At 38.3% G+C, this 21,719-nt stretch overlaps 2 protein-coding genes and 1 long non-coding RNA gene across 6 annotated transcripts in view; 2 read left to right on the plus strand and 1 right to left on the minus strand.

Moving 5' to 3' along the window:
- Nucleotides 1–8,867, plus strand: part of tnikb (TRAF2 and NCK interacting kinase b) — a 65,405-nt gene extending 56,538 nt beyond the window's left edge. For all 4 annotated transcript variants that reach the window (XM_066660954.1, XM_066673591.1, XM_066666756.1 and 1 more), the window contains 6 exons: nucleotides 1,132–1,266; nucleotides 2,266–2,366; nucleotides 2,836–2,985; nucleotides 4,056–4,215; nucleotides 7,489–7,628; nucleotides 8,054–8,867. In XM_066660954.1, the coding sequence (XP_066517051.1) occupies nucleotides 1,132–1,266; nucleotides 2,266–2,366; nucleotides 2,836–2,985; nucleotides 4,056–4,215; nucleotides 7,489–7,628; nucleotides 8,054–8,137 (770 nt within the window). In that variant the 3' untranslated portion in view covers nucleotides 8,138–8,867. The remainder of the gene's footprint in view (nucleotides 1–1,131; nucleotides 1,267–2,265; nucleotides 2,367–2,835; nucleotides 2,986–4,055; nucleotides 4,216–7,488; nucleotides 7,629–8,053) is intronic.
- Nucleotides 8,868–10,183: 1,316 nt separating this feature from the next.
- LOC136673872 (uncharacterized) lies at nucleotides 10,184–16,996 on the minus strand. The gene is made up of 3 exons (XR_010796294.1): nucleotides 16,799–16,996; nucleotides 10,715–10,756; nucleotides 10,184–10,324 (listed from the first exon to the last, which is right to left on the minus strand). It is a non-coding gene; the product is annotated as an uncharacterized lncRNA (long non-coding RNA).
- Nucleotides 15,755–20,777, plus strand: eif5a (eukaryotic translation initiation factor 5A). The gene is made up of 5 exons (XM_066644753.1): nucleotides 15,755–15,885; nucleotides 17,666–17,855; nucleotides 17,965–18,069; nucleotides 19,458–19,589; nucleotides 19,748–20,777. The coding sequence occupies exons 2-5, from the start codon at nucleotides 17,688–17,690 to the stop codon at nucleotides 19,808–19,810; spliced, it is 468 nt and encodes a 155-aa protein (XP_066500850.1). The 5' UTR covers nucleotides 15,755–15,885; nucleotides 17,666–17,687; the 3' UTR covers nucleotides 19,811–20,777.
- Nucleotides 20,778–21,719: the final 942 nt, after the last annotated feature.

The following is a 21,719-nucleotide window of genomic DNA, read 5'->3' on the forward strand; positions in this document are numbered from 1 at the left end:
GATTGGTAGGTTGATTCAGCTCCGCACACAACACTGAAAAGTGCCAATCATATCAAACTCGCGGGCCGCGCTAACATTAAACTTTCATATTAAGGCGGGGCCACAAACTATCGTCCTGAGGGCCGCAGTTGGCCCGCGGGCCGCGAGCTTGAGACCCCTGCCATAGAGCATGTATTCATTGTACATTCATATGTATGGATTTGTCCATTTGCTTCTGTGTCAAAAACTGACAAGAACATGACTGATGTTCATGTTCATAATTATCACTATACCAAAAATAGTTAATTTAATAAAATTAACACTTTACCAAAATTTTACACACAACATTTCATAAAATTAGAATCAGAAAACTATTTTTCCAATTTACAAACACAAATGTAATATACAATGCTATACTATAATAATACTATACTATAATATATACTAACGAACTTTCCAAGATACGAACCGGGCATTTGAATATTTTTTGCCTCCACCAACGAACCATGACTCTAGAAACGAACCCGAGCCGGAAATGGCCACTGACCCCAATAGGCGAGTCTCCCTGCGCGCCCAGACTTGAGTGAGCGTTTAAGATTAGCGAATTGTAGTTTTAGCAATTTAGCATTAGTGTAAATAGCAGCCATCGAAATTCGTTCCACTTTCTCCCACGTACTCTCCGTTATTCCACCCACCCCCCACCTTTTTATTTCTTTTTTATTACTGTTACCACTGTATTTCTTTTTTATTTTATTAATGCTACATGTATTTTTTTTTACTAATTTGAGAGTTTCATAAACATATATCAGTGCAAAACGGGTGAATTTTGGGGTGGGCTGGCACGCATTAATTGCTTTTCCATTATTTTAAATGGGGAAACTTGACTCGAGAAATGAACTTTTCCACTTACGAACCAGGTCACGGAACGGATCAAGTTCGTAGGTAGAGGTTCCACTGTATTTTGAATCAAGGGTTAAACAGAATGTCTCCTTTTGTTTCAGGGGCATACAAATGAGGAATCCATTTTATTATATTACCCCAAGCTTTTGTTGTTGCTGGAAATGACTGTGACTTACTTAATGTGGTTAATTGTCTAAATTTACCGAGATTGAGACTTCTAAAATTGCTACCCCTTTTTCTTCTCTCATCCAGGCAAAAAGAATAAACTGAGGGTGTACTATCTGTCATGGCTGAGGAACAGAATACTCCACAATGATCCTGAGGTGGAGAAGAAGCAAGGCTGGACTACAGTGGGGGACTTGGAGGGCTGTGTTCATTACAAAGTCGGTATGTCTCATTGATAACACTGTTCTATGACTTGCAGCGTTTAGACATTGCAATTTTATGTCTTCATTTACATAATTAGTATATCAGTACATAATTACCAAATCAGTCACATAAATCAAACTAATTATTGCCAAAAAATAAGAAAACTAAAGGACACATTTGTCAGTAAATCAATCATATGGAAATTTTGAACATATTTAAATTTAAAAAGGCTATAAAAACAATTTCAAACTTATTTATTAGGGATGCATAAATGCCATCTTCTTCCAAACGGAAATGTATGTGTAATTTTGTACTTGCCGATACTTACTTAGAGTAAAGCAGTCAGGAGCATTGTGTGATAGTGTAGATATTAATTAAAACATTTTTTGTATAGTTAAAAACTTTATTGTTCATTTTTGAAACTGTCAATCTTTTATTTAGCATTTTCCCATATTACAAATTCTAATTTCCCTCTGGGATAACAGTGTTGTGCATCTTTGGGAAGTTTCCATTATTAAATATATAATTCTGCACTTGGAAATGTTTATGTAAGAGCTGCAGCCTGACCTATGGCGTTGGATCCAATTCAAAATTCGAGAGTGTAGAAAATAATTTTGTTTGAGGAAAAAACAAGTCAGGCAACGAACAGTGCTCTCGCAAACAGAAAAACATTTCCTTGGAGGAAAATACACTTTGGGTGAAGAAAAACCACCTTCGAGGACAGTCAAAAACGCACGGCATACTCACTGCTCTTGGGTTCCCCCTGCAGTCTGCTTTGCTTGGATTGCCATCACTGATTATGAAATAAATCCAGATCGCCAACATTTTGAGTTGTTTTCTCATTAGCGCAGCAATGTACACTAGGCGCAAGGCATTGGATGTTGGTATCAGAGTCTCCGTTGCGAATACGAATACGAGTAAACGAACACGGTATCGGGCAAATACGGTATTCATGCATCTCTAGTATGTATAGTGCTAAAATTTAGTCTGTGCCTCACAACTGTTTACATTTGATAGTGAAATATGAGCGGATCAAGTTCCTGGTGATTGCTTTGAAGAATTCTGTGGAAATTTATGCCTGGGCTCCAAAACCTTACCACAAATTTATGGCTTTCAAGGTAAGAGTCTTGCTTCAGACCCTTTGCTGTCAGATCTAGCAAATTAGATCTAGTTGTTAGATTGGTTCAGAGAATATTTGATGTCTAAAAGCCTTTTTTGACATTGATGAATAATTTTATTTCTTTATTTTATTTTATTTTATTTTATTTTTTTGATGTTTGAATGAGTCACAGCTTGAAACGTCATAATTGAAAGTGGGCTGTTCATTTGAGCCAAAGAGATGGTTTATATTGCTCTTATTCATTTGATGGAAGGTCTTATTAGATAAGCCACTAGGTTTACCAGTGCGATGTGTCAGCATCCTGTATGTAATTAGCACCTATTTTAGTAAATCTGCCCCTATGTGTTGTTTTTAACACGTCTATTTGGAGAGTGCACTTAGACGTGGTAGGAGAAACAACCTCAAAGTCTAAGTGGCCTTCCCCCCCCCCCCCCTCTCTCTCTCTCTCTCTTTTTCCCTCTCCTAAGTCTTTCACAGATCTACAGCATAAACCTCAGCTGGTTGACCTGACCGTGGAGGAAGGTCAGAGGTTGAAGGTTATTTATGGCTCCAGCGTTGGCTTTCATGTGATAGATGTTGACTCCGGGAATCCGTACGATATCTACATCCCATCCCACGTAAGTGACAGTGGGCTGAGTAAAGATTTCCCCTTTCTCAGCCTACGCTCAGGGGTAGGGTGGGTGACCTCCTCCTCCATAAGGACGATGTACTCAAGTCTAATGGTATATGTACACAAGAGCTTCAAATATTATGTTTATTACAGTGCTACAACTAAAAGTACTAAAGTCATAACTAATCCAGTAATAACATGTAGTGTAAATAAAATATTCGTATTCGATTCTTATTGTATGGTTATGAGTTTTATAATGTTTTTTGGGCTTAAATAAATACAGCATCTGCATCCTTTTGTAACAGTGTTTTTAGAGTTAGATGTATGCAGTACCAGTCAAAGGTTTGGGCATATCTGCTTTGAATGCATGTGTTTATCTGAGCGAGCTGACAGATTATGCTTTAGTGATTTGTTCTGAAGATAGATATAAATAGTGCCGCTGATCACTTTTTCCCCAAAGGTACATCTCCAGCAGGTGCTAATCATGTGTGGTTCTTCTTCAAACCTGTACCAGGTGATTCCTTGTTAAGCTGCTTGAGTGTATGCCAAAAGTGTGAAAAGCTTTAACACTCAAGGCAAAAGGGAGCCATTTTGAAACCTAATATAATATAATACTGGGTCCTTTAACACTATTTGTTCATTGCAAAATTGTTATTTTTGTGGTAAAAATTATCAAAAATGTAGAAATGAAGAAGGTGACTCTGAGTAGGTGTGTATAAACATTTGACTGGTGCTACGCCACTTGGACAGTAAGTTATGCTTAGAGCTAAACATTTCCCCGATCTACGACCTTTGACCAACCAAAAAAAAAAACGTGTCTGATAAAATGAACCAAAGCAACCAGAAAGTTGTGGCACCCCAATGTGGATGGTGCAAAGCAGGTTTGGAGTGAGTGGTCATTTTTTGGTGCTGAGGAGTGTGGGGGATTTTATTGTTGCAGCAGTTTCTCACAGGGAGGAGTGACGACAGGGGAGAGCGTCACCTGCACAGGGGAATGTTATGCACTGCCGCTCATACTTGTCACCCGAGGCTCATCTGCCCCCACCCCTTCCCCTCCCCCCGTGTTCCCTCCCCCAGATTCAGGGCAGTGTCACACCCCACGCCATTGTGGTGCTCCCCAAGACCGACGGGATGGAGATGCTTCTGTGTTATGAAGATGAGGGGGTCTATGTGAACACTTACGGCAGAATCACTAAAGACGTGGTGCTACAATGGGGAGAGATGCCCACCTCTGTTGGTAGGTTGTGGTTGTTTCTTTCATTGGACACAAACCGCCCCGTTCTCCTTTCAGATCCCTTTCGCCCAGCTGATAGGAGTGCCCATCCCTGAGCCCAGGACTTCCTTGAGTAATCCCCTGATCTATCTAGCCGTACATACACTGAATTCAGGAGACATACACACATATAAAGACTGCATGATTTAATGTGGTTTCCAAGACCTGATCAGAGTCTTAATGGTCATAGTATTGTTGCACCAACAAGGCTTATACCTGATGATAGGCTACATGGGTTTAGTTCTTGGGTGTGCATTTGAGACTACTGCACCAACAGATGGTGAACTGAATTTATTTTGTTGGATGGGGTTTGACTGTACAATATTAGGTATATATGTAAAGAATAACATATATATATATATATATGGGCGGCACGGTGGCGCAGCAGGTAGTGTCGCAGTCACACAGCTCCAGGGGCCTGGAGGTTGTGGGTTCGATTCCTGCTCCGGGTGACTGTCTGTGAGGAGTTGGTGTGTTCTCCCCGTGTCCGCGTGGGTTTCCTCCCACAGTCCAAAAACACACGTTGCAGGTGGATTGGCGACTCGAAAGTGTCCGTAGGTGTGAGTGTGTGAGTGAATGTGTCTGTGTTGCCCTGTGAAGGACTGGCGTCCCCTCCAGGGTGTATTCCTGCCTTGCGCACGATGATTCCAGGTAGGCTCTGGACCCCCCGCGACCCTAAATTGGATAAGCGGTTACAGATAATGGATGGATATTTATATATATATATATATATATATATATATATATATATATATAATGGTGTATCATAAACATAGCTATGAACCTGACACTAATGGTAAAAATTTAATTTAAAATGAGCTTGGTACAGAACACTGTGGTACACCACAATGAATAAAGTGTCTAAAGATATATTTAGGATATGTATTAACACATTTTAAAACAATATAATTGTAAGTGTGACATGTATTGTTACCACCTCAGAATAAGAATCCTCTAAAAAGTTTATAAATGATTTAAAGTCTGTTTATTAATTGGTTATTAATTAGGTTGTACACACCTTAAAAGTGAGTGTGGTGCGGAGGCCCTGGAGGTAGTGTTGCTGTCAGACAGCTCCAGAGTTCTGGGGTTGTGGGTACCAGTCCCGCTCCGAGTGACTGTCTGAGGAGCTTGGTAAGTTCTCCCTGTGTTCGTATGGGTTTCCTCTGGGTGCTCCAGTTTCCTCCCACAGTCCAAAAACACACATTGGTATGCGGGTTACCGCCTCAATTGTCCCTAGGTGTAAGTATGTGAATGAGTGTTTGTCGCCCTGTGAAGTACTGGCACCCCCTCCAGGGTGTTCTGGCATTGCGCCCAGTAACAGGTTTTTATCCATGTGCTATAACTGATTATTAATTTTAGGGTGTGTACAACCTAATTAATGACATTTCATTTACAGATTTTAAACTATTTATAAATATTTATAAGGGTAGTCTGATTCTAAAATGGTACCCACATATGTTCTCATGTATGGATACTTATAAGATTATGTCAGATTTCCTTAACGTAAGTTTGGTTGGTGCAACAGCCATAACATTCTTTCTAAAAATGTATTTGGCTTGTTGAGATTTATAAGCTATTTCTACAATTGGCACCAGCCCTGCTCTGTATATTCAAGTGCTTTCTTGACTTTTAACACTTCCACTTCAGCACAGGAAAGGCATGTTAATAAAAGCAGGAAAAATACCTAAATATTCAGAGCAGGAGTACTCAAGGATCAGGGTTGGGAATTTCTACTTTAGTAGGACTCTTTCCTCAGCAAAATTCACATAATTCACATATCAGCCATTTACTATTTTTATGCCTTTACACTCTCTCACACACCAATCTGGTGGAAAGTCCTTAGTCTCCAGATCACCTTCCTCCTCCTGGCACCGAGTACAATGGTGGTGTGTTTGTATGTTTATACTTTTTCTTGTGTTTTTTTATGATTTATTTCCTTTGAGTTTGAACATGCAGTCTGTAGCTAACTGTTTGTTAACTGACACCAGCTTCAGCACTCCATGTGTTGCTAACATACTGTTTCATTGGGACGTCTTCATGTTCTTTGTGTGAATCTGTAACATATCTTACTGTCTTTCTATGTACTTGAAACCTCAGTTGCATCTTTTATAGTACAGAATTGCAGCGAAGCAGGATGAACACTTAATGGATCCACAATGATGTTGATTTATCTGCATCTTTAAAGAAGAGGATCCATTTTAAATCTGTGAGCGACCTCCTTCAGAGAGATGAAAGATGCTGATTCTGGTGTTTGGTTAAATGAAACACTAGATTAACTTTTAGGATGTCTGCGTAAAACTAATGATCATACATTTAATGATCTCTTTTCGTGTCATGGGTGTACAGTATTAATTTTTAGCATTCGATGTCCGTTTGTTCTCATCTTGAATGTGAATGTTGTAATTTATTTTATGTCAGTTATGTTACTTATCGCAAATACTTTGGGCCCTTCCACTTAAACATAATTAATACATCTATGCTCTGCCCACAAATGCGCTGTGTATTTTCCCATGCATAAAGAAAAAGAAAACATATTTGAATTGAAAGCCAACCCTAAATGCAAGCATTTTATCAAAAACATAGTGTGACCTAAATGGTCTTTTCAAATATTGCAAACATTCTGTAAAACTTGTCACTGTTGTTGCAATGAAAGCACATTTATGGACAGTGCATAAATAGGTGATCCGGTGACTAGTAAATCCAAATATTGTTCAAAGGTTCTGTACTCAGAACATAAATGTAGCTAGTACACATCTCTCCAGTTTTGTATGCCAGAACTCTTGTGATCTGCCTTGTTAGGAAGGTAAAAATCTATTTCATTTTCATCATCTCTGTAAATAAAGGTTTATAATATTTTTGGGTCAGTTTAGAACTGAAACAGAGGTGTTTAATCTAGATTTAAAGGTTCCTTTTTTTTCTTTTTTTTTTGGCCAGTCTTGCCAGATTTTATTTAGAACAGAGAAAAGTAAGCCATGGTTATTGTTGCTTCTAAGTAGGATGCTTGAGCATTGGTAATTTCTGAGTCTCAGAAACTGCTGCAATAATTACCTCCTGATGGTGTGGCCTGCCTTGGGCAAGCCTGTCTTTGTCCGGTCTGGGCCGGTTTCGGGTTGCTGTTGGCCGTCAGAAGTCGTTGAGGAATGGGGTGTTTCTCACTAACGTAGAGTTTTTACTGCAATGAGAGTCAGCGCTCTCCTGTCACATGTCCTGTTCCCCTGTCCCCTTCCCCTTCCACAGCCTACATCCACTCCAACCAGATCATGGGCTGGGGAGAGAAAGCCATTGAGATCCGTTCAGTGGAAACGGGACACCTCGACGGAGTTTTCATGCACAAGCGAGCTCAGCGACTGAAGTTTCTCTCTGAGAGAAATGACAAGGTGAGGATTTACAGATGGTATTAGCAAGGGCTCAGTCAATATGAGAATGTTGTCATCAATACTAATTTTAAGAATCAACAAATTAAAACATATTAAAATAACATTCAGATTTTTCTCTAATACTGATAAATCAAAGGAACTTTCTGATTGTTTTAACTAAGTGATATATATATATTTAGGACTTGGTTCAACCACAGTTTTAATATTCTGAGTAAATTTTGTATGAGCATGCTCTGTTCATTTTCAGAGGAAGGCTATTTTATAGATGCTAATAAGTGAAACAGACATTCAAAAAGTATGCAAATAAACACTGGGAAATATGCACAATTATCTGTGGGCATTATTTTACAGTTTGACCTAGTGGGCAAAAACAGAGCCTCTGTTAACCTGAGTTTTGCTGAAAGAGTTGTGATCTTTTTTGGCAGGTCTTCTTTGCCTCTGTCAGATCAGGAGGCAGTAGCCAAGTTTTCTTCATGACCTTGAACCGAAACTCCATGATGAACTGGTAACCCATCCACAATTTCCCCTGCATTGTGTCTGTGGACATATCCTGTTGTGAGAAGTGAGGGAAAACCATGATGCGGGGAACATAGCAGGGAGGATAGGATAAAGATGAAGACTTGCCGGAAGCTGCCCCAGAAAGCTGAAGACATCTGAACACAAGTCCACAGTCAGTTAGTGAGCCAATTACCCCAGAACATCAGGGGGTGCCAGAGAAGAACAACCTCTATCCAGAGTCTCCCATGGCTGTGGGGTACTTATGATGTTTTTTCATGACAAATATGTTCCCAGGAGGAGGTGATTATTAGTGGAATGGAACTGAACTGGGATAGGCTACCCTGTGTAGAGTGACTATTGACTATCGAGCAACATATTGTAACTGTTTAGACACTTTCAACACAATAATTTATTGCTGTTGGGCTATACATGAAAAACCCTCTGAGACAAAACAATTCTCTGTAGAGGTGTGTGTGTGGGTATGTGTGTGTGTGTGTGTGAGAGTTCAGCCTTGTATGGTTTTCACTCCAAACTCTTGTGGATCACATTTCATCACCACTCTGTTTTTTTACAGTTGCATTATGTCTCACTGTAGCTGTGAGTAATGTATGTATGTCCTATATGTATGTGTCAGAGTGAGTGTTTTGTATGTGAAAAATTAAAGGCTTCCCATCCATACAGTCAAAAAAATCAGTAGTTAAAACAAAATCTGGAAGGGGTGGCCTGGGTGTTTTTTGTATAACACATCAGAATTACAAGCCGTTCCACTCCTTTTCTTTTTGATTCTGGGAAAATAAAGGTTTGTTTCACATTGTTAAGACTATGCTGTAGTTTTGTATTTTAGTTTGGATGTTTATCTCTCTCTCCGTAAAGTGCAATAAAGGCCAGGGGAGACCATTGGAGGCTTATGACTGTAAGTAAGGTGCTCAGCTCTCCCACAGATGGATCCATCACTTCTAACTGTGAGTTAAAGTGATGTTCTCCACCACCTCCGTGTCCCTGCTTGTCCTGTAAATGTTCACGCCTCAGTTACGAACAAAATGTCTGACCACCAAAACCTTCTCAAACTGTGACTCTGTGAGAACAGTGTTTGACAATGTAACATGGGTCTCTGAGTAAACCATCTACAAAACAGTAATTCACAAATGTGAATGATTTTATGTTTTATCTTTTCTTTGGCGTTTGGTGAAGAAAGAAACAATGTCACTCAACGTTTTGTGCGTCAAGCTTCCTCTAAACCTACCTCATTTCTTTCATCTAGTTATTTGATTAGAATTTTGTATTTTGGTGATGGAAAAAAAAATTCTCACTGTAATTTACGCAAGGCAAAGCTGTCCTGTGTCTTTGATATTTGTTACATTATTAGGCCCTTGGTTTCAGTCTGATTTTTAATTGGCCTTCTGATCTTCCATTTTCTAATTGATTTATTTACATAAGATATTACTGTGCAATCTAACACCAATGCACAGTAATAAAAAACTGTACAACTCCACTACCATGATCTATGTGTTTAAAAAATGCATATCAATATAATAAAAATAATGAATTGTAAACTTTGGGATATTTTTAACACATATTTTGGAACAGCGACACAGTGCTAACAGTTTTTTGCACATTTTTGTGTGACCGAATGAGGATTATTTTCTGACTTCACAGTCTGTCTGTCGGTGTTAACTGTGGGAACTCTCTCACACTGGAGAGCTAATGCTCTGACTCATGGCAAGCTGTTTCTTTAGATCAGAATTTCTACAAGTAAAGTGCTATCATACAATTAAAAATAACAAGTATTTAACAAGTATAAAAAATGACTCGTTAATTTCAACCAACTTTTCCTATGAATTATATTATAGCATGCAAGATTTCAGATCTTACTAATAATAATTATACAGTTAAATTTATATTAACAAGTGTACAATTACATATTATGGGCGGCAGTGTCGCAGTCACACAGCTCCAGGGTCCTGGAGGTTGTGGGTTCAAGTCCCACACTGGGTGACTGTGAGGATGTGTTCTCCCCGTGTCCGCGTGGGTTTCCTCCAGGTGCTCCGATTTCTTGCACGGTCCAAAAATCACATATTGGTAGGTGGACTGGCGACTCAAAAAATGTCCATAGGTGTGAGAGGGACTGGTGCCCCCTCCAGGGTTTGTACCTCCCTTGTGCCCAGTGATTCCATGTAGGCACTGGATCCACCGTGACCCTGAATTGGATAATCGGTTGCAGACAATGAATGAATGAACGATTACATATTTGACGTAAAAATATTGTCCGCTATAAATGTTTCAACAGTAAAAATGCGTGTAATAAATAATCACTAATAATTAATACATTAACGTAGTAATTAGAATGGCGTATCAAAAATATATTTAGTGCTAGTAAAAATTATCCTTTTCATTATAATGTATATGAAAAAGTCAAAAACAAAAAAGAAATGGAATCTTACATTCTAAAATATAACTCAGACTTTTTAAAATATCATTTTGATATTAAATATACCACCCATTTTTGCAAATGATACTTCACATAGCAAGAAACTGGAATGATAAAATGACTTTCCATAGATCTAGAATGCTGGTGCCATAACCCACACCTTCTCTTAGTGTCTTGCCTTGCCTAAGAGCACCAGGAGTCACTGCAGAGAAAAGGGAAAATGGAAGATTAAAAGGGTAACTGGGTGCCGTTAGGAAGTCCACAAACAGTGGCTGTTGGAAGTTAAAAAAATAAATAAATAACCTTTGACACTCTAGCCCAAATAACTGATTTAGGTCACCTTAGCGTGGCTAACATGCCACCTGAAAGAAATTGTTGTACACCCTCTGCATTTTCTAAAGAATTAATCTGTGAATTATGAGTGAGCGTGAATGTGTTTATGCATGTTTGGAAATTTTCACTTGCCAACCCTGTTTTTTTTTTTGTTTTTTTGTTTTTTGAGATCTTAACTTCACAAAAACATAAAACTGTGATGTGGGACTGAAATGTGTCACGCTTTCATGTGCTGCCTGCAAAATGTGGATTTCTGTATTTCTACACTCATTTCTATGGAGTTTTCATAATAGTGTGTGCGTGTTTGGTCTCACTTCTGGACTTCTTATTAAAAAAAACAGTCTTCACTGTAAGTACATCGTTCAATATTCAGTTATTAGTAACTGGTTAATAGGTTAGCAGTGGTTCAACAAATATATCTTTTTTGTTAAATGAAGTGCAGTGTAAACTGGGATTCTGTGATGGTTTCAGTCTGATACCAATTACTCCAAATGCTAAGATTCTTCAAAAAGAAATGTCAGAAACGAAAGTGTCTATGCTTCAGTATTGATTTGCCCACCCCAATCTATAATAGTCTGGCTAAGGCCTAGAAGCAAGCGTAACTGAAGTAATCCCAGAGTAATCACAGTTATTTTTTTTTTTTTTACATCCCTACTATAGCCAAATCAATTTACACATACTCAATTTAATTGGTTAAGCCTTCACAATTTTGAAGCACACTGAAGCTGCTAGCATTTGCATCCAAAAATCAAGCATACCATGTTTATTTACTTCATGAATACCACATTGGTTTTTTTGTTTGTTTGTTTATCTCTTTGTTTTGTTTTTTTGTATAATGACATATTTTGAATGCTGCCAAAACATGACTGGGTTTTACTGATGAGAAAATTACACTAGACAAACATGTAGCTAGGTCTTTAAAAGGTTCTGATATTGTGTAATTTGTGCCTAGTACATGGAGTCGTTTTCCATTCCACTGCTCTCACCTGTTTTACTTTTTCAAAGCAAAGCACCTTTTTGGTCATATTTCAAAACACTGCTGAGCTCAGAGGTACCATAAAATTAAAATTTTATGGACATAGCCTATTTGTGTGGAACCCAGACTTGCTTGATCTACTTATTGGTTTGTACAGTACATAATTTCCGGTATGTCGTTGTATTTGGAAGCAACAGTATTATTACTGGTTTTGCAAAGGGATTCTTTTCTATAGCTGTATTTTGGATTAGCTTGTTGGTCTGAAAGTGCTATGAAATCTATATTAGAATGTCAGAGATGATTAATATCAGTGCTTTATGTAATAACAGTTTATCCAGTTTCAGATATTTTTTTTCCCAGTATTGTTCAATGCTTTTCTTCTTTTTCCTTAAGATAAGTTTCACTGCTGAATATAGCCAAAATGAAATATTAATACTTTTTCTTTTGTATGGTGAAATTTTCCTGGTCTGGATTGGAAACAATGACCCATCATATTTATGTCTGAAGAAGAGGCTGAATGGAAACAACAATGTATATGTAAAAAGAACACCTAAGAGATGGTTATGCTAGGTCAAAGGTAGGATTATTAGCAATAAAATGTATTACTGATTTTGATAAGATTTTCTGGTATTGTTTTTTCTGTCTTAATTTGGTAGAAAAAAAATGTTCAAATTGTAATGTCCAGAATTTTGGGATGGTAGGATTTCAGGGGTTTTAAATGACACAAACCGATTAATGGACATATGAGCTCCAACTTTGCAAAGTACATTCACAGTTTGTTCCCATGTAACATAAAGCATTAGAACTCTGCTGTTTTTTAAATAAATTGATGTATCAAATCAAACTGAGGTTTTTTTTTTCTTTTTTCTTTTTTTAATATGATTTGACACTGGAAAAACACCAATAAACTGGCAGTTACCCCACACAGGTTCTGAAGTGTTACATCAGGTCAAACCATTTCCCTGTATTATGGATTTGCCAGCAGTCGGTTGTCAAAGGGAGTAACGATCATAAATATATTCCCATTGGTGAAAGTTTATAACAGTGTGACTTAATCCTGTTGCTTGTTACTAAGATTTTTATTTGTACTCTGAATATATAATCAGTATAACATGCTCTCATTCCTGTTTTCATGTGATATATTATAGGGGAAAATGGGAAAAAATACCCACTGTAGCACTGTAGCTCACCAAAGCAAAAACTAACTGTAGAAACCTTTTTGCTCTTTCTTAAATAAAAGGTTGTTTTTTTTACACTATGAAGAGGAAATATAAAAGATACCACATATTGCTGGACACAGTTATTGCGATTATTAAGAGTGGCTCCAATTTTACTGAATGTAGTTTCAGTAAAATTTAAATGCAACTAGCTTTGCAGAAAGATAACCCTGCAGATGACATCTGTGATTAAAACAAAGGAATGGGTGCATTACTATATTGATGTTGTATTAGAAATACACACATTATGCACATACACACACACCTATGAACGTATCAACCATAACATTATGACCACCTTGTTTCTACAAACCAGATTCCAAAAAAGTTGGGACACTAAACAAATTGTGAATAAAAACTGAATGCAATGATGTGGAGATGGCAAATGTCAATATTTTATTCGTAATAGAACATAGATGACAGATCAAATGTTTAGTCTGAATAAATGTAACATTTTAAATGAAAAATGTTGATTCAAAATTTAATGGCATCAACAAATCAACACTCAGACGTCTGGGGACAGAGGAGACCAGTTTCTCAAGTTTAGAAATAGGAATGCTCTCCCATTCATGTCTAATACAGGCCTCTAACTGTTCAATCGTCTTGGGCCGCCTTTGTCGCACCTTCCTCTTTATGGTGCGCCAAATGTTCTCTATAGGTGAAAGATCTGGACTGCAGGCTGGCCATTTCAGTACCCGGATCCTTCTCCTACATAGCCATGATTGTTGTGATTCTGCAGAATGTGGCCTGGCATTATCTTGTTGAAAAATGCAAGGTCTTCCCTGAAAGAGATGACGTCTAGATGGGAGCATATGTTGTTCTAGAACCTGAACATAGTTCTCTGCATTAATGGTGCCTTTCCAGACATGCAAGCTGCCCATGCCAAATAACTTCAAATCGTGACTCATCTGACCACAGAACAGTCTTCCATTTTGCCACACTCCATTTTAAAAGACCCCTGGCCCAGTGCAAACGTCTGAGCTTGTGGAGCTTGCTTAGAAATGGTTTCCTCTTTGCACTGTAGAGTTTCAGCTGGCAACGGCGGATGGCACGGTGGATTGTGTTCACTGACACTCTGGAAGTATTCCTGAGCCCATTCTGTTATTTCGTTGACAGTGGCATTCCTGTTTGAGGTGCAGTGACGTTTAATGGCCCAGAGATCACGAGTATCCAGTAGAGTTTTACGGCCTTAACCCTTACGCACAGCAATTGTTCCAGATTCTCTGAATCTTTTGATTATGTTATGCACAGTTGATGATGATAACTTAAAAGTCTTTGCTATTTTACGCTGGATAACACCATTCTGGTATTGCTGCACTATCTTTCTGCACAACAATAGTGGAATTGGTGAACCTCTTACCATCTTGGCTTCAGTGAGACACTGACACTCTGAGAAGCTCTTTTTATACCCAGTCATGTTGTCAATTGACCTAATTATTGTTAATTGCTCTTCCAGCTGTTCGTTATATGCTCAGTTTCCTTTTTCCAGCCACTTATTGCTGCTTGTCCCAACTTTTTTGGGATTTGTTGACACTGTGAAATTTTGAATCCACATATTTTTCCTTTAAAATGTTACATTTACTCAGATTAAATTAAATTAAAACTTTTGAACTGTCATCTATGTTCTATTACGAATAAAATATTGACATTTGCCATCTCCACATCATTGCATTCAGTTTTTATTCACAATTTGTTTAGTGTCCCAACTTTTTTGGAATCCGGTTTGTACATTTACTATGCATTCTCTCAGCTCCACTGACCATACATTTGCACTTTGTGGTCCATTAGTTGCTCTGCAAAGTTTGTTCGTCCCTTTCACCCTGTTCTCTAATGGTCAGGTCCTCATGGATCACCAAAGATGTGGTTTTATGGTTCATTGATCATTCTCAGTGCTGCTGGGACACCTATGCGGAGGCGGTGTGTTAGTGTGTGTTGTGCTGGTGAGAGTGGATCAGACACAACAAGGATTTTTAAAGCCCTTTTAGCATTTTAAAGCCCTCACTACACTGATGGACTAAGAATTTTCCACCATCCAAAAATATCCAGCTAACAGCTTCCTGTGGTCATGAGTGTCCAATGATGAAGGACCGGAAGACAACCAACATAACTGTGCAGCCAGAGATGAGCTACAGACTCTGACTTTACATCTACAATGTCGGTGGACAATGACAGCAGACAGACCATTTATAAACTCCAGCAGCACTGCTGTTTCTGATCCACTCGTACCAATGCAACACACACCACCACCACCACAACTACCTCAGTGTCAATGCAGCACTGAATGATCCACCACCCAAATCATACCTACCCTGTGGTGGTCCTGAACTTTGAAGCACTGGGTCAAATGGGGCAGACAAATATGCAGCGCAACAGATTAAATACACTCTGAAATTGGAGAACTATGGAGTGCTCCATACATGTGTGTACCAGGTATTTTTACTTTCTTGCCCCTTTATTAAAGTCCTTGTTTAAAACATGACATGTTAAGGTGAAGACATTTTAGGGTTAGTGTTAGTGATAGTGTTTGATTAGTAGTTATGATTCAAATTAAGTTGACAGTGTAATGTCTCTGCCCAGATGTGTACAATGGGAGCACTTTACAGTAGCTGCATGTGTCTAAATACTATTGGACATGTACTGTATGTACCCTGGCGATCCTCCTACACGATAAAAGGCGCTGTGTTGCAGCAGCTGTGGAACAGGCCTCTGCTTTCTCCGCAGAGGGAGAGCAGAGCCCGCCTACTTTACGGGTGCCGCAGTAAAATTGGGCGCGCTTGCGTATTGACATTCCTTTTTTTCTTGGAAGTAAGTACTGCATGGCGTGCGCTTTTCTCTCACGCGGAAAAATGAAAAATTTCTCTGTTGTAGAGGCTTGCTCGATCTAACCCGGCCTGGTCATGAGTCCAACCGGGGGATCAAAGGAGATATAGCCGGACTAGATTGTAATCCGTTTATATATTTATTGAAAAAGTGTGAAAGTGTGTTTTGAATCAGTAGCCGCCTCATGCTCGAGGCCTTCCGCGCCGTGACTGGTCACGTTCACACACGGGCAGCATGTCGTCAACACACTTTCAGCTCGATTTAAGGTGGCATTGTGGTTTTAAACCCAGTATTAGCGACCGGGAGGCTCGATCGTTGGAGTTATGAGTTGTTTAAGTATTGTTTAAGCATTGTCCTTCTGGCAGAATTAACGTTGATCGTTGAGTAAGCCGCGTTAGCTTTTGAGAAACCCATATGTGTCCATTTCCACTGTTCTGAGCTAACAAGGTTTACCTTATCTCTGCATTTCAACTGTAAAGATTTTGTGAAATTCACGGAACTTTACCTGTTCTCTTTATGCGCTTATGGTGACACTTTCACCGCTGAGGAGACGAGTTGGGCTTCCTTTTCAATTTTTTTTAATTTTCTGTTCCACCTTAACTGGTGCAGCGGCGAAGCGCCATAGTAGAGCTAGCTACTGCACCGCTTAAGGTAGAACGGCAAATTCAAGTAGGAAGCTCAACTTTTAGCCTCGTTGTACTGTTAAAGAAACTAAGCGTTTTCCACATTTCCTAAACGAATAAATGAACTGTTTTGGTTGAGTAATTGCTTCGTATTTTTACAGTTAAAGATTCTTGTAGGAACGGTGTCCCCGTTATTATATTTGGGCTTATTTGTAACGGCCTTTGGGCGTGAAACCGGAGCACCATGATGCAGCAGGTTAACATTAGCTTCTTACCAGTTTTCACTTCTTCAAGAAGTGGTACCGTTCAGAACAGCATAAAGACACAGGCTTAGACGAAACAAGTTGCTATTTAAACGACAAAAGAGCTTTTCTGGAGAAAGGACCGTTTTCTCCTTGCACCAACCGCATCAGATGACGTAGCCGGTTTTAAAAGTTGGCCCTGGGCTAAGTTGGAGGCACCACACCCGATGTCTAGACGTTTAAACTCGTCTCAGTAACCAATATTTTCAGTTTACAATGCATTAGTCTTGTGTTTTTATATTTGTATGTTGCTAATTGCTGTAGGCACCTGCTCATCAAAGGTATTAATTGTTTACTGCTGGATTAATACACATTTGCTGTGTTCCTCATCTTGGCATAAGAGACATGTTTGAATCTGCTTACTCTTTAAAGAAGTGTATAGCCAACGGTTTAGGACCTTGCTATTTTCTTAAAGCCTTTATGCTTCTGGGAATTCTTTATAATAAATATTTCCATTGAAGAATGGATTGTATTCAGCTTTTAATTTAGGAAGGTTCAGTATTGATGCAGATTTAAGTACCTGGCAATGTTACCTTTCTTATTTAAATGTTGATTGGCCTTGCTTGTTGTCGGCTACCGTATAGTTGCTTGCACATTGTTAACTTTTTGCTGCCGCTCAAGTGTCCCACCAGTGTCAGTTTATTTCTTCTGAGATAACAAAACCTGTATTGTGTGCTTAAATTCAGTAGTGAAAGCAGGTGTCTGCAAATTAAACTGTACATTGTGTGTATGTGTTTGCATATATATATATATATATATATATATATATATATATATATATATATATATATGATTAGAATTAACAAAAATATATAAATAAAGCAGTATTTGTCATTGCAGTGCCCCGTGATTAGACCCCATCATGGCAGATCCAGATCTTGATTTCACTAGTGGAGATGCTGGGGCCTCTGTGACCTACCCACAGCAATGCAGTGCCCTACGCAAGAATGGGTTTGTGGTCCTGAAAGGTCGTCCCTGCAAAATTGTTGAAATGTCCACTTCCAAAACTGGCAAGCACGGTCATGCAAAGGTTTGATTTATATATAATTATATATTTACTGACCTTTTTTTTACTTCTCGTTTTGTGCAGTACTTATTGTTCTTGTATATTTGTGTAAATTGTGCCTTTGCTTTCGTAGGTTCACCTGGTTGGAATTGACATGTTCACTAATAAGAAGTATGAAGATATTTGTCCATCTACCCACAACATGGATGTACCCAACATAAAGAGAAACGACTTCCAGGTACGCATAATCTAAACTTTCTTACTGGGCTTATTGGGACTCAAATTTGTCGAAGTAGTCATAAGACGCGCTGCGGCACTAGCGAATGCAGTAATTAATGTATAAATCAATATTAGGGTTAGGCCCCTTTCAAATGGGCATGGTTGCCCAGAACATTTTGGAAATTGACCAAGAGGATATATACTTTTGATCACAATTGTCTTTGACTTATATCACATTAGACATTATACAGTCTGGGTAATATCTGACTTGGTTCCTGTGTGAATATAGCTGGAAATGTTCTGCAGAATTAATGCTAAAAAAATATCCACATTATTTTTTTGTGAAAACTTATTCATAGTCCTTTCTCCTCTTAAGGTGAATACTAATGGCTAAACCAGTAAATCTCAGACTACAAGAATTCCTAGCCTTATTTAAAAAAAAAAAAAAAAAAAAAAAAAATCAGCATTTGAGTGGGGTCTAAGATTGATCATGTTTGACTGTAACATTCATGTTTGTGTTACACCTGCACTGATTTATCGGTTGCACAAGGCTCATGGATTTCGGTAGTTTTAAATAATGTATTTATTGGATTAGAAAATAATACCTATAGTCAGTTCCTCCTTTTGTGTACTGTTTTATAAAATACCTTCTGAAATGACCATCATATAATATGCATTTATATATGCAAATGAACAAGTGAAGAAAACAAGATCCATGTTACATGAATATTCCAAAACATACCTTAGGTTTTGTCCTGTCTTTTCCAGTTGTAGCTGCCAGCAACTACTGACATATTAGCTATATTACTAAATATAATTCTTATTGATTGGAGCTAAAATGACCAGAACAATTATTATTTTTTTTTTTTTTGGCTCTGGACCCCCCGCGACCCTAAATTGGATAAGCGGTTACAGATAATGGATAATGGAATGTAAAATCGAATCCCTTTGGTTTTATTATGCATATGTGTTACTAAGTGTTTGTGTTTATTGTAGCTCTTGTATGTTTGCATTCAAAATGTTTTTGTGTGGGATATTTATTTACCTTCACATTTTAGTCTTGAGACTTTGTGGCACAGTTCAGACCAGGTGTGCAACTGAAGTGCTGCTCTCCAGTATGGTGTGGTGTAGGATGTTTTTAAATCTTCTCTTCACACCCAATTCAAGTACTTGACCTGGTTTCCTCCACCATAAATGTGTACACATTTCGTTTAGTCGTATGAAGAAAGTATTTAAAATGGTTTCTTCTTTCATGTAAATTGGTTAGGCTCTCCTTTCTGTAATATGTTTTAAATAAACCTCTGGTGCCCAGTGATTCCAGGTAGGCTCTGGACCCACTGCGACCCTGAACTGGACAAGGGTTACAGATGAATGAACGTTTTACCCTGGTTCTTTGCTCTGTTCCAGCTGGTTGACATCAACGAGGGGTTCCTTTCCCTTATGATGGACAATGGTGATGTGCGTGAGGACCTTCGTGTTCCAGAGGGTGATCTGGGCAAGGAAATTGAATCCAAACATTCAGCTGGTGAAGATATTATGGTTAGTAGTTTTTAACTTTCATTCTGGGCTTAGTTTATTGCCATAAAGGGGTTTATTTTATTCTATTTTATTTCGGTGCTCAATGCTGTCAAATCCTTTGTAGAGTAAATCATTTTGTAGATTTTCTAATTCAAATCTGTTTCATTCCCCCCCCCCAGGTTACTGTGCTCTCTGCCATGGGTGAGGAGGCTGCAGTGGGCATCAAGGCCTTTACCAAATAGGAAGAGAGACTGGGCTGCTCAGGCTGCAACATGCACCACTTAACAAGTCACCTGCTTTTTGGTTTTTGTTTTTTCACCAAAGCTATGGCCTTCACAAGCAACCTCAAATTTTTGTTGCAGTTGTGTCCCATTTTTCTTCTCCTTCCAATACCATGCTGGACTTTTAACAACTTAATCTCATTAGGTTGTTTTGGCATTCTGTCAGATCATAGTTTTTTATTCTTTTAGGTTTTTCCATTCCAATTTATTTTGCCTTTAAGATCTTAGTCTGGCTGCTTACATTCCTGAATGTTAAACAAGGGGATCCACTTTTGTCTCTTTTTCTAGACACAATTACACAAGTAGTGTTGTACATTAATAAAATGTATGCCTTTTTTGGGGAATATGCAGATCAATTTCAAGGGGAAGGCCCTAAATGACACTTGCCTAACTTTTTGTTGTTTGTCCCCCACCAACCCTGCCCTGTCCTTTTTATGGGTGCCATACATTTTGCCTAATATGGTTCATTCCATATTTGCATTCACTAATGTTCTCTTGATTTAATGCCTCTTCCCAAAGTGAGATGTGTACTGGTAGTTAGCACTTTGTAGTACTTGGTACTACCGGAAACATTTCAGGTTTTTTTTTTTTCCTTTTTTCTTTTAAGTAATCACTAAAACCTGGGTGAAATTTTTAAATGCCAGTCTCCATTGTATAGAAGTGGAAGGAAGAATGTGATGGCCATGTGCGATTACCTCTGTAATGCAATAGCAGCCAGCCTGTTTTGGCTGTCATTAACAACCTTAAATAAAGTGTTGAAGCCTGTATTTGTCTCCACTCACAAGATATTTCTGGATGCATTACTAGCATTTGTAAAGTGTTTTTTCTTAACGGACTCCACATTTGGTCTATTAGAAAGTGTTTTTTGTTTAGTTGAAGCCTTTGTCACCATGATGGAGATGGCAAAAAATAAAGTTTAAGAAATAGATTTCAGTTTAAAGATGTATTTTGTAGGTTGGGTTTTTTGTTTTGTTTTTTTTCCTTCTAATAAATTATTGCTTTCCATGTGTGGTGTCTATGCTGCACTGTGATTATAATCTAAATGGATTTCAGGTCCGTCCCAAAAATCTGCTTTAAATGGATGTGTATAAACTAGTGTCCAACCAAAAAAGGCAAGGATAAATGTTCATTGGAACAAAAAATAGAATGTATTTAATTTTACAACAATGAGAAGAGGGAAACTATAGGACAGAACTGGACAGAGTGCCTTGGATGGAGCAAACCAGTGTACAGGTCTGACATATTGCTCATACCTTTGCACTTTTTGTCATTTGGCTCAATCCACAGGCTTCACATTTTTCTTATCTAGTTGTGTTCTGGCAGTTTGTAAATATTTCAGTTCTTGGACACCTCAATAAAATTGATTTGACTTATCTTTTGAAACATTATAAATTACCATGGAAACCTGTGTGTGTAAATATGTTGCTTGAATTGAGTGTAAACTCAGACAAAGCTTGCTGTAGATACTCTAAGGGATGAGGTTAAGCAGGCAGGTTCTGTGGGCTCCACCTTGCTCTGCCTGGCTCTCAGCTGAATACATGAGTCATATTCCTTAATCATTATGTGCCAAGTCAAAGTGGAGTTTGTAGTGACAGATAATAGCTCACACAATGAGCTTATGAGTCATGTTTATGCAAAGGGTTTTTTATGGATGGAAATTTACCAATTTATACAAATGTACACCCTTGTCGTTCACTCTGAATTCCAGTGGTTTTAGCCCAATATGGCTGATTAAGCATTTTAAGGATTTTAGAAGGTGAATGATGTGGGTTAGAGAAAAAAAACTAAATTGCGTTTAGGTTTGCATAGATTCTCCAACAATAACTTGTGCAACAATGACCCAGGACTTGGATGCTACTGCTGATATCAC

The sequence above is a fragment of the Hoplias malabaricus genome, chromosome 1, assembly GCF_029633855.1.
Source record: "Hoplias malabaricus isolate fHopMal1 chromosome 1, fHopMal1.hap1, whole genome shotgun sequence".
NCBI lineage: Eukaryota > Metazoa > Chordata > Actinopteri > Characiformes > Erythrinidae > Hoplias > Hoplias malabaricus.

Coding starts and splice junctions, on each gene's coding strand:
- eif5a (XM_066644753.1), top strand. CDS start 17,688: ATGGCAGATCCAGATCTTGATTTCACTAGTGGAGATGCTGGGGCCTCT. Junction 17,856..17,964: donor GCAAGCACGGTCATGCAAAG/GTTTGATTTATA, acceptor TTGCTTTCGTAG/GTTCACCTGGTTGGAATTGA. Junction 19,590..19,747: donor CAGCTGGTGAAGATATTATG/GTTAGTAGTTTT, acceptor CCCCCCCCCCAG/GTTACTGTGCTCTCTGCCAT.